This window comes from Stegostoma tigrinum, chromosome 1 (genome assembly GCF_030684315.1).
Source record: "Stegostoma tigrinum isolate sSteTig4 chromosome 1, sSteTig4.hap1, whole genome shotgun sequence".
Classification (NCBI taxonomy): Eukaryota; Metazoa; Chordata; class Chondrichthyes; order Orectolobiformes; family Stegostomatidae; genus Stegostoma; species Stegostoma tigrinum.
The window spans coordinates 536,973-549,615 of NC_081354.1; the positions used below are offsets into that span (position 1 = coordinate 536,973).

At 44.0% G+C, this 12,643-nt stretch overlaps 1 protein-coding gene across 2 annotated transcripts in view; it reads right to left on the reverse strand.

Moving 5' to 3' along the window:
• Positions 1 to 12,643, reverse strand: part of LOC125453595 (solute carrier family 49 member A3) — an 81,155-nt gene that overhangs the window by 25,812 nt on the left and 42,700 nt on the right. For both annotated transcript variants that reach the window (XM_059645737.1, XM_059645754.1), the window contains exon 7: positions 11,824 to 11,976. In XM_059645737.1, the coding sequence (XP_059501720.1) occupies positions 11,824 to 11,976 (153 nt within the window). The remainder of the gene's footprint in view (positions 1 to 11,823; positions 11,977 to 12,643) is intronic.

The following is a 12,643-nucleotide window of genomic DNA, read 5'->3' on the forward strand; positions in this document are numbered from 1 at the left end:
TTTCTGACACAATATGTCGATAGGCCAACAAGGGGAGAGGCCACATTGGATTTGGTGCTGGGTAATGAACCAGGCCAGGTGTTAGATTTAGAGGTAGGTGAGCACTTTGGTGATAGTGACCACAATTCAGTTATGTTTACTTTAGCAATGGAAAAGGATAGGTATATACCGCAGGGCAAGGGTTATAGCTGGGGGAAAGGCAATTATGAGGTGATTAGGCAAGATTTAGGATGCACAGGATGGGGAAGAAAACTGCAGGGGCTGGGCACAATTGAAATGTGGAGCATGTTCAAGGAACAGCTACCGCGTGTCCTTGATAAGTATGTATGTACCTGTCAGGCAGGGAGGAAGTGGTTCAGCGAGGGAACAGTGGATTACTCAAGAGGTTGAATCTCTTGTCAAGAGGAAGAAAGAAACTTACGTAAAGATGAGGCGTGAAGACTCAGTTAGGGCACTTGAGAGTTACAATTTAGCCAGGAAGGATCTAAAGAGAGAGCTAAGGAGGAGCCAGGAGGGGACATGAGAAGTCTTTGGCAGGTAGGATCAAAGAAAACCCTAGAGCTTTCTAAAGGTATGTCAGGAAGAAAAGAATGACTAGATTAAGATTAGGGCCAGTCAAGGGCAGTAGTGGGAACTTGAGCATGGAGTCCGAAGAGATAGAGGTGCTAAATGAATATTTTTCAGCAGTATTCATAAAGGAAAAAAGGGCAATGTTGTCGAAGAGAATACTGAGATACAGGCTATTAGACTAGACAAGATTGAGGTTCATAAGGAGGAGCCGTTAGCAATTCTGGAAAGTGTGAAAATAGATAAGTCCCCTGGACTGGATGGGATCTATCCTTGGATTCTCTGGGAAGCTAGGGAGGAGCCTGCAGAGCCTTTGGCTTGGATCTTTATGTCGTCATTGTCTACAGGAATAGTGCCAGAAGACTTGACAAGAGATTCAACCTCTTGAGTAAACCACAGTTCCCTCGCTCAACCACTTCCTCCCTGCCTGACAGGTACATACTTATCAAGGACACATGGTAGCTGTCCCCTTGCTCAAGAAAGGGAGTAGAGACAACCCTGGTAATTATAGACCAGTGAGCCTTACTTCAGTTGTGGGTGAAGAGTTGGAGAGTATTATAAGAGATAGGATATATAATCATCCAGAAAGGAATAATTTGATTACAGATAGTCAACATGGTTTTGTGAAGGGTAGGTCGTGCCTCATAAACCTTAAGTTCTTTGACAAGGTGACCAAACAGTTGGTGTATATGGATTTCAGTAAAGTGTTTGATAAGGCTCCGCACGGTAGGCTACTGCAGAAAATACGGAGGCATGAGATTGAGGGCGATTTAGCGGTTTGGATCAAACATCAGCTAGCTCTAGCGGCAGAGGGTGGTGGTTGATGGGAAATGTTCATCCTGGAGTTCAGTTACTAGTGGTGTACCACAAGGATCTGTTTTGGGACGCTGCTGTTTGTCATTTTTATAAATGAGCTGGAGGAGGGCATAGAAGGATGGGTTAGTAAATTTGCGGATGACACTAAAGTCGGTGGAGTTGTGCATAGTGCGGAGCATGTTGCAGGTTACAGAGGAACATAGATAAGCTGCAGAACTGGGCAGAGAGGTGGCAAATGGAGTTTCATGTGCAAAGGTGTGAGGTGATTCACTTTGGAAGGAGAAACAGAATTAGAGAGGGTACTGGGCTAATGGCAAGATTCTTGGTAGGTGTGGACAAGCAGAGGGATCTCAGTGTCCATGTGCTCAGATCCCTGAAAGTTGCCACCCAGGTTGATAGGGTGGTTAAGAAGGCATACGGTGTGTTAGGTTTTAGTGGTAGAGGGATTGAGTTTCAGAGCCATGAGGTTATGGTGAAGCTGTACAAAATTCTGTTGCGGCCGCACTTGGAGTATTGTGTCCAGTTCTGGTCGCCGCATTATAGGAAGGATGTGGAAGCTTGCGATAGGGTGCAGAGGAGATTTACCAGTATGTTGCCTGGTATGGAGGGAAGGTCTTATGAGGAAAGGCTGAGGAACTTGAAGCTGTTTTCGTTAGAGAGAAGGTTAAGAGGCAACTTAGAGACATACATGATGATTAGAGGATTAGATAGGGCCGACAGTGAGGGCCTTTCTTCCCCTCTGAGGTCGATGGCTAGCATGATGGAACATAGCTTTAAATTGAAGGGTGATAGATATCGGACTGAAGTCAGCATTAGGTTTTTTTACTCAGCATAGTAAGGGCATGGTATGCCCTGCCTGCAAAAGTTGGCGAGTCTGCTACTTTAAGGGCATTTAATGGTCGTTGGATAAACATATGGATGATAATGTAATAGTGTAGGCTCAACGCGCTTCAGATTGTTGTGCCGACCTGTGAAACCATCGAGGGCCGAAGGGCCAGTACTGCGCTGTAATGTTCTACATTCTCCCCTTCCATCCCCAGATTAATCAAGAACCTATTTAAACAATTCTGAGGGACAGAGATTAATTAACAGGGAGCATGGTTTTGTTAAGGGTAATGTCTGAAAAATTCAGTCAAGTTGGTCAAAAAAGGACAATGTATTTTATTTTGACGACTTAGACTTCAAGATTTTTCATAAGGCCCTGAATGGGAGACTGATAGAGAAGCGAAGAACCAGGGGATTCAAGGAAAGTTCAAGGAAGGTATGTTGCCTCCCTGGTGCCAGGGTCCAGGACGTCTCCGATCGGGTGTATAAAGTTCTAAAAGGGGAGGGCGAACAGCCAGAAATCGTGTTACATATTGGCACAAATGATATAGCCAGAAATAGGTTTGAGGATATAAAAAGTGATTTCAGGGAGTTAGGATGGAAGCTGCAGAGCAGGACGAACAGAGTAGTGTTCTCTGGTTTACTACCGGTGCCACGAGATAGCGAGGTGAGGAACAGGGAGCGGGCGCAGCTGAACACGTGGCTACGCAGCTGGTGTAGGAGGGAGGGCTTCAGATATGTTGATAATTGGGATGCCTTCTGGGGAAGGTGGGACCTGTACAAGAAGGACAGGTTGCATCTGAACTGGAAGGGGACCAATGTCCTGGGTGGAAGGTTTGCTCGAGTAGTTCGAGAGGGTTTAAACTAGTATGGCAGGGGGGTGGGAACCTGAGCTGTATACCAGAGGTGAGCGTTGATGCAGGTGAGGCAGTAGCAAGAGGTAGACCAGCTAGTGGGAAGGATTTTCCTGGGAAGGAACCAAGGGATCGGTTAAAGTGTGTTTGCTTTAATGCAAGGAGTATCAGGAATAAAAGTGATGAACTTAGAGCATGGATCAGTACCTGGTGCTATGATGTTGTGGCCATAACAGAGACATGGGTTTCTCATGGGCAGGAATGGTTGCTGGATGTTCCAGGGTTTAGAACATTTAAAAAGAATAGGGAGGGGGGAAAAAGAGGGGGTGTAGCACTACTAATCAGAGAGGGTATCACAGCTACAGAAGCTTCCTTTGTCGAGGAAGATCTGCCTACTGAGTCAGTATGGGTGGAAATTAGGAACAGCAAGGGAGTAGTCACCTCGTTAGGGGTTTACTACAGGCCCCCCAATAGCAGCAGGGAGATTGAAGAAAGCATAGGTCGACAGATTTTGGAAAAGTGTGCACGCAGTAGGGTTGTTGTAATGGGTGACTTTAACTTTCCTAATATTGATTGGAACCTCCTTCGAGCAGAAGATTTGAATGGAGCTGTTTTTGTAAGGTGTGTTCAGGAGGGTTTCCTAACGCAGTACGTTGACAGGCCGACGAGGGGAGAGGCCATTCTAGACTTGGTGCTCGGAAACGAGCCGGGGCAAGTATCAGATCTTGTGGTGGGAGAGCATTTTGGTGATAGTGACCATAACTGCCTCACATTCTACATAGCTATGGAGAAGGAGAGGATTAGGCAGAATGGGAGGATATTTAATTGGGGAAGAGGAAACTATGATGCGATTAGACATGAGTTAGGAAGCATGGACTGGGAGCAGTTGTTCCATGGTAAGGGAACTATAGACATGTGGAGACGGTTTAAGGAACAGTTGTTGGGAGTGATGAGTAAATATGTCCCTCTGAGACAGGCAAGAAGGGGTAAGATTAAGGAACCTTGGATGACGAGAGCGGTGGAGCTTCTAGTGAAAAGGAAGAAGGTAGCTTACATAAGGTGGAGGAAGCTAGGGTCAAGTTCAGCTAGAGAGGATTACATGCAGGCAAGGAAGGAGCTCAAAAATGGTCTGAGGAGAGCCAGGAGGGGGCACGAGAAAGGCTTGGCAGAAGGAATCCGGGAAAACACAAAGGCATTTTACACTTACGTGAGGAATAAGAGAATGGTCAAAGAAAGAGTAGGGCCGATCAGGGATAGCATAGGGAACTTGTGTGTGGAGCCTGAGGAGGTAGGGGAAGCCCTAAATGAGTTTTTTGCTTGTCTTTACGAAAGAAACGAACTTTGTAGTGAATGAAACCTTTGAAGAGCAGGTGTGCATGCTGGAATGGATAGAGATAGACGAAGCTGATGTGCTGAAAATTTTGTCAAACATTAAGATTGACAAGTCGCCAGGCCCAGATCAGATTTGTCCTCGGCTGCTTTGGGAAGCGAGAAATGCAATTGCTTCGCCACTTGCGAAGATCTTTGCATCCTCGCTCTACACTGGAGTCGTACCTGAGGACTGGAGAGAGGCAAATGTAATTCCTCTCTTCAAGAAAGGAAATGGGGAAATCCCCGGCAATTATAGACCGGTAAGTCTCACGTCTGTCGTCTGCAAGGTGTTAGAAAGGATTCTGAGGGATAAGATTTATGACCATCTGGAAGAGCATGGCTTGATCAAATACAGTCAACACGGCTTTGTGAGGGGCAGGTCATGCCTTACAAACCTTAGAGTTTTTTGAGGATGTGACTAGAAACGTTGATGAGGGTCGAGCTGTGGATGTGGTGTATATGGACTTCAGTAAGGCATTTGATAAGGTTCCCCATGGTAGGCTCATTCAGAAGGTCAGGAGGAATGGGATACAGGGGAACTTAGCTGCTTGGATACAGAATTGGCTGGCCAACAGAAGACAGCGAGTGGTAGTAGAAGGAAAATATTCTGCCTGGAAGTCAGTGGTGAGTGGAGTTCCACAGGGCTCTGTCCTTGGGCCTCTACTGTTTGTAATTTTTATTAATGACTTGGACGAGGGAATTGAAGGATGGGTCAGCAAGTTTGCAGACGACACAAAGGTCGGAGGTGTCGTTGGCAGTGTAGTGGGCTGTTGTAGGCTGCAGCGGGACATTGACAGGATGCAGAGATGGGCTGAGAGGTGGCAGATGGAGTTCAACCTGGATAAATGCGAGGTGATGCATTTTGGAAGGTCGAATTTGAAAGCTGAGTACAGGATTAAGGATAGGATTCTTGGCAGCGTGGAGGAACAGAGGGATCTTGGTGTGCAGATACATAGATCCCTTAAAATGGCCACCCAAGTGGACAGGGTTGTTAAGAAAGCATATGGTGTTTTGGCTTTCATTAACAGGGGGATTGAGTTTAAGAGTCGTGAGATCTTGTTGCAGCTCTATAAAACTTTGGTTAGACCGCACTTGGAATACTGCGTCCAGTTCTGGGCGCCCTATTATAGGAAAGATGTGGATGCTTTGGAGAGGGTTCAGAGGAGGTTTACCAGGATGCTGCCTGGACTGGAGGGCTTATCTTATGAAGAGAGGTTGACTGAGCTCGGTCTCTTTTCATTGGAGAAAAGGAGGAGGAGAGGGGACCTAATTGAGGTATACAAGATAATGAGAGGCATAGATAGAGTTGATAGCCAGAGACTATTTCCCAGGGCAGAAATGGCTAGCACGAGGGGTCATAGTTTTAAGCTGGTTGGTGGAAAGTAGAGAGGGGATGTCAGAGGCAGGTTCTTTACGCAGAGAGTTGAGAGAGCATGGAATGCGTTGCCAGCAGCAGTTGTGGAAGCAAGGTCATTGGGGTCATTTAAGAGACTGCTGGACATGTATATGGTCACAGAAATTTGAGGGTGCATACATGAGGATCAATGGTCGGCACAACATTGTGGGCTGAAGGGCCTGTTCTGTGCTGTACTGTTCTATGTTCTATGTTCTAATTGGACCCAGAATTGCCCAAGTGGCAGGAAACAGGTTGTGACCGTCCAGGGGTATTTTTGGGAGCCAATGCATCATCAAATCCCTACAATGTGGAAGCAGGCCCATCGAGTCTGTTCTGATGTTGCAAAGAGATTATTACTGGGGTGTGATGGGTCTTTGATGATGTTGGCAGCCGTTCTGCAGCAATGAGCCATATAAATCAAGTCTATATTTGGAAGCTTGTCTTCTGTATAAGACCATCTTCTGTAGTTTCTTGCAGTCCTGCAAATAGAAGAAGTTGACATACAAGGCCGTTATGCACCTGGCTAGTATGCTTTCAATGGTGCATCTGTTGAAGTTGACGAACCTTACAGGCATGTTAAATTTCCTGAGCTACCCAAGGAAAAAGCATTGTGCCTTCTTGACCATCGCGGTTACATGGGAAATCCCAGACAGGTCGTTGATTGTCATCACTCCAAGGAACTTTACCGTCTCAATCTCAGCTGATATAGATGGGGGCATGCTCCCCTGCTTTCTTTCCGAACTCAAGGATCATTATTCAGTTTTGAGAGAGGGGTTATTCTCATTGAACCACATCCCAAGCCCTCTCCCTCACTTGTGTATTTTGACTCATTGTTGTTAGATATCGGTCTTATGATGATGGCGCAACTCCACCGATCTTTGTATCTCCTGCAAACCTCCTAACCCACCTAACTTTTCATCCAAATCATTTGACTCTTTTGAAATGTTGCAACATTCAAGGCTTTCGGCCAAGTGCTTGAAAGTGGAACTTAATGTAGACTTCGGTTAGTTTTTTGTTGGTGCCAACTCAATGGGCCAAAAGTCACCTTCTGTACTGTAGGACACCTCATATCCTGCCATTGATAAAACATTCTCTTACCTTGCTCCTTCAAAGGGTGTCAACTCACTTTTATCAGGATTAAATTCCATTTGCCACTCCAAACTGAACACCTTCCTCACTGTCAAGCACCCATCATCTTGTCATCCACAAAACTGCTCATCAGCCCACCTACATTTTGTTCTTTATCATTTACATATGCCTCTGACAAAGTCTGTTACTTCTTCAAAGCACTCCTGTAGATGAGTTAAACAAATTTCCTCTTTTGAAATCCATGATAACTCTTCCTAATCCACACACCTTTTCCCATGTAACTACTGATCATATTCCATTAATTCACTTGAGAAGTTTTCCTGTAGCTGAAGTGAAACTAACTGTTATCAAGTGTGTGGATGAGCGAAGTTCAGTCGATATAGTTTATATGGATTTTAGCAAAGCTTTTGACAAGGTACCACAAGGAAAACTGATTGAGATGTTTAAAGCACATGGAATTGAGAGAAACTTGACAAGATGGATCACAAACCGGCAGTCATAAGAACAAAGGGTAGTGGTCGAAGGCTGAGTGATTGGAGGCCAAGTGTCCAGCAATGGGCCAAAAGGATCAGCACTGGGACCATTGTTTGTTATATACATAAATAATATTGATGAAAATGTGGGAGGAAAATTAAACAAATTTGCAAATGACATCGATTGGTGGAGTGGTTAATAGTGAAAATCATGTTTGTAGGTTACAGGAAGATATAGATGCATTTGTCAGAAAGGAGGACCAGTGGCGGAGCATATTTAACCCTGATAAGTGCAAGGTAATGCACTTTAGAAGAACAAACAAGATGAGGGAGTCTTTGATGAATGGCAGGGTACTGGGTAGCTTCTATCTTGGGGTTATTAGTCACAGACCCAAGTCAGCAGTGAATGCCAATAGCGAAGTATGGTGTGCAGTTCTGGTCACCTCACTATAAAAAGGATTGAGAACATGAGGGGGTAGCAAGAAGGCTTACCAGGATGTTTCCTGGAAAGGAGAAATTAAGCTCTAAGTACAGACTAGACAGGCTTGGATGGTTTTTAGAGCCGAGATGACAGAGGGCAAATGTTTGATCGAGGGATATAGACAAGGTGAATAGAAAAGGAGCTGTTCCTCATTGTTGAGGGATCAATCATGAGATAAAATAGTTTTAAGGTAATGAGTAGGAGATTCATAGGGGATTTGTAAGAGAAAAACTTTTTCACTCAGTGGGTAGTGGGAACCTGGAATGTCCTGCCTGGGAAATTAATGGATGCTGGAAACCTTGCAACCTTTAAAAAATATTTGGAGGAGTACTTCAAATACCATTACATTCCAGGATACCAGCATGAACACACTTACTGGTGGTATGTCGGTGAAGCCTTGATGGGCCTTTTCTATGCTGTATGAATCCAGGAATGAGGTGATCTCACCGAAACAAATTGGATTCTCAATGGGCTTGACAGGATAATTACTGAGGGGCTGTACCTCTTCATAGGAGGGTCTAGGGACAGAAAAGGTGTTTTGTCAGAATAAAGGGGAACAAACTTAAGGCTAGGATGGAGGAATTTCTTCCGTCAGAGAGTTCAGTGTCTTTGGAACGCCTTGCCTCCACAGCTGTCTGTGGCAGAGTCTTGGTGTATGTTTAAGGTTCAGACAGATAGATTCTTGATCAGTAGGGGAAATCAAGGGTTTAGGGAAAATGCAGGAAACTAGTCATGAGAATTGTCGGATCAACCATGATCCAATTGATTGGTAGTGCAGGTTCAATGGGCTGAATGGCACACTCATGTTCCTATTTGTAATGATGTTTTGGTCTTATAGACTGGTTAGACTGACACCCGCAGTAGGGAACTGCTAGTGTCCATTATAAAAGACTTAGAAGAATACTTAGAAAACAGTGACAGGATCAGACAGAGGTAGCAAGAATTTTCAAAAGAGACCACACTTGACAAATCTACTGGAATTTTGAAGATGCAATTGTCCCATATCAAGTATACCAATCAGTGGAATTAAAGCACAGAGGATTGAGAGTCGTATACTGACAATGGATAGAGAACTGGTTGGCAACAGGAAACAGTAGGAATAGACAGGTCTTGTTCTGGGTGGCAGGCAATGTCGAACACGGTACCACAGGGATCAGTGCTTAGACGCCAGCTATTCATAGTATGGCTTTGATTTACAATAGGGAACTAAACATAATATCTCTCAGTCTGGCGATGTCAAAACTGGGTTGGAAGATTAACAGAAGAATATTCAGATGCCTCAGTGAGATTTGGACAAGTATGCTCGTTAATGCCTAGCTGATGAGTAGAACATAAGTGTAAAGTTATGCACCTTGGTCACAAAAACAGGAAGGGCATATCACCTGAACAGTTGTAAAGTGTGAGGGGGAATGTGCAACAAGGCAAGAATATCCTTGTACACCAGTTGGTGAAATAAGCATATATCTGTGCAGCAAGCAGAAGGTAAATGCTGTGATGGCCTTTGTAACAAGACGATTCCAGAAAAGCAGCATGAATGTCCTGCTGCATTCATAGAGGGCCTTGGTGAGGCCATACCTGGAGTATGGTGGGTAGTTTTGGCCCGACGAAGATCACTGGTTACAGAGCAACTGCAAAGGTTTACTAGTTAGATTCCTGGGAGAGCAGGGCTGACATACGGAGAGACTGGATCTGTATTTAAGGATTACATTCACTGTCACTTACAAGAATCAGGGGAAGGATCTCAAAGAAACAAAAAACTCCAACAGGACGAGATAGGGTAAATGCAAGAAGGATACTTGTCTTTATATTAAGGTTCACAGACTAAAGATGTGAGGTAGGTCATTTAGAACTGAGATGAGGAGACATTTTTCCACCCAGAGCATGTTGAGCCCTTGCATTTTCTGCTAGTTAGTGGTTGAGACTAAAATACTAAGTGTTTACAAGGAGGAGTTAGGTTTAGTTCTTCTGGTTAAAAGGGATTAAAGGCCACACAGGGGAAACATGAGGGAACTGATCTGGATGATGAGCTATGACCACACTGAATGGCAGAGCAAGCTCAAAGGGCTGAATAAACTATGAGATAACAAGGTTTACAGCTGGATGAACACAGCAGGCCAAGCAACAGAGGAGCAGGAAGGCTGATGTTCGGGGCCTAGACCCTTTAGCTTTCTTGCTCCTCTGATGCTGCTCGATCTCTGTTGATCCAGCGCTACACCTTGTTATCTCAGTGTCCAGCATCTACAGTTCCTACTATTGCTTAATGAATTGCTTGTTCCTATTTTATATATTCTTATGTTTTCAGCTCCGCCTCCCTATCCTCACCCTCTCCTGCCTCCATTTAACCTTGTTCTGTTACCTCTCTCCTCAATATGTGCAGCACAGCCTTGACATGTGACATCATTAATGTGTTGACATAGGAATGTTTCCAGGTTAGCCTCATGTGCCATTGCAGGTGACAGCAGACATTATCTAAACAAAACTTTGCTAACATGATGACCTATTTGAGGTCATGACCATCACAAAGGCTGTCTACTAACCAACAAGTCTTGGACTTCCCACATCGAAGCAACGGTCAAGAAAGCACAACACCACTTTTCCCTCAGGCAGTAAGGAAATTCAGTATGTCCACAAGGTCCCTCACCAATTTTTAGAGATGCACCTTAGAAAACACACTGCCCAGGTGCATAATGACTTGTACAGTAACTGATCTGCCCTGAACCATAACAAACTGCAGAAGGTCACATGCATAGCCCAGACCATCATGGAAGCCAACCTTTCAATGGACTTCACTTACACGACTCATTGCTGTGCAAAGGTTGCCAACATCATGAAAGACCAATCGCACCGTGACAATGCTCTCCTCCAAACTCTACCATCAGGTTAAAAGATACAGAAGCTCGAACACACACACACACTAGTAGTTCACGAGCAGCTTCTTCCCTGTTATTATTAGACTTGATGAATGGAATCTATACCCTCAGGTAATGCTGATCCTGCTAATATTGATCTTGTGTAGCTCATGCCCTGTGAGATGCAACTTGTACGCCTCTTTTTTTATACACCCTATGATCTGAATGTCCTTGCTTACTATGACCTGGTTAACTCAGTTAACCACAGCCACACAGTTAACTCAGCCACATTAGGGTCATTTAAACAGTCCTTGGATAAGCTTATGGATAATGATGGGATAGTGTAGTTGGCGGGGGGGGGGGGGCCGCGGGGGGGGCGGCTTAGATTAGTTCACAGGTCAGCACAACATCGAGGGCCTAAGGCCTGCTCTGTGCTGTATTGTTCTATGTTCTATGCTCTCTGATCGACCTGTACTGCTCAAACAAAAAACTTCTCACTAATTAGATACACAAGACAATAAGATCAATTTGAATACTTCTATCTCTAGCAGCCATTAAAATCTGACGCATCCCATTGTCACTTGCAAGGATCTTTTAGCACATTGTAGTATCCATACCTTTGAGCCAGGAGGTCTGCGTTCAAGTCCCTCCAGGAGATGTATAATAACATGTCTGAACAGGTTGATTGGGGCGGTTGGGGGTGGGGACTTCACTGTTACTTTCAGACTAGATTAATCCAAAAATTTTCTGCCTAGCTTCCTAATCTTCATATCATCCAAAACTCAAATGTTTGTATCCTCTCCCACATGAAACCCCCTTTCTGATCACATCACTAACAGCTGACCTACAATGACTCAGATTCCATCTTACCATTCCTTTTAAATCCAGGGTCTTGCCAATGCCTAAGCTGGTATTCACTGTCTATTCCTTCACATGCCTTCGGCAGTGCAAGCAAGTTGGCCTCTGCCAGTTAGTTTCATTAAATAATCAAGAAATTACTATGGTAAGATTAGAGACATTTCAGGCAACAGAATCTTGATGTTGACTCTCTAATTGTTCCACTGAAAATGAGGTGTATCAATATAATTAAGTAAATACTTACCAGTGCAAAAGCAATAGCAGCAAAAGCAGTCAAACAAAAATTAATTTTGGTTGTTTCCATAAATTTCTTCGTTCTGTCCACGTACATCCCAAACACAAATGCGCCACAGATTCCAAATACAATAAACAAGGCCCCACAGAGTCCAGCAAAAGTCTGTAACAGAGAAACAGATTTTACACTGCACAAATGACAAAATTGTTATTCTTGTCGACAGGAATTATAACATTGACCAGAGTGTATCGTATTCAGTCTGAATCTCACTGTACTCGAGTGCCACTCTGTGGAAAGATACTCCAAGAATTCATGCAAGATTCTGTAACACTCAACATCTTCAGATAATTCAGTTTTCATCTCTTAATATGAACAAACTGCATGACGGACAAGCTCAAGCACAGTCTCAACCATCATGCACATCCACTGCGTACTCAGAGAATTATACATTAATACAGGTCTTGTAGTCTCCTTTTAATCTGCAATGATTCAACTTCATGGGACTAATGGCCAAGATTTTGCTTAAAGAGATGCCAAGTTCATGGTCTTTCCTTCAACAGATTAGTATTTAGTTCCTGTATACCTTCTATTTGCCCCAATTTGCTCCTTTTGACCAATACACTGGGAGTAGGAAAGCCATCATTCCAAGGCCTCACACTTGAGTAACACATGAAATTAAAAGACAGATAATTTCTACAAATATTTGTTCCATTCCCAAAGTGGTGACTAATGACTATCCTTTAAATTTACTCCATGGACACCTGATCTAGTCAGCCCAATTCGTTCCTTAGAGTTATATCTCTGACTGCCATTGAGTTAAGAAACAAAA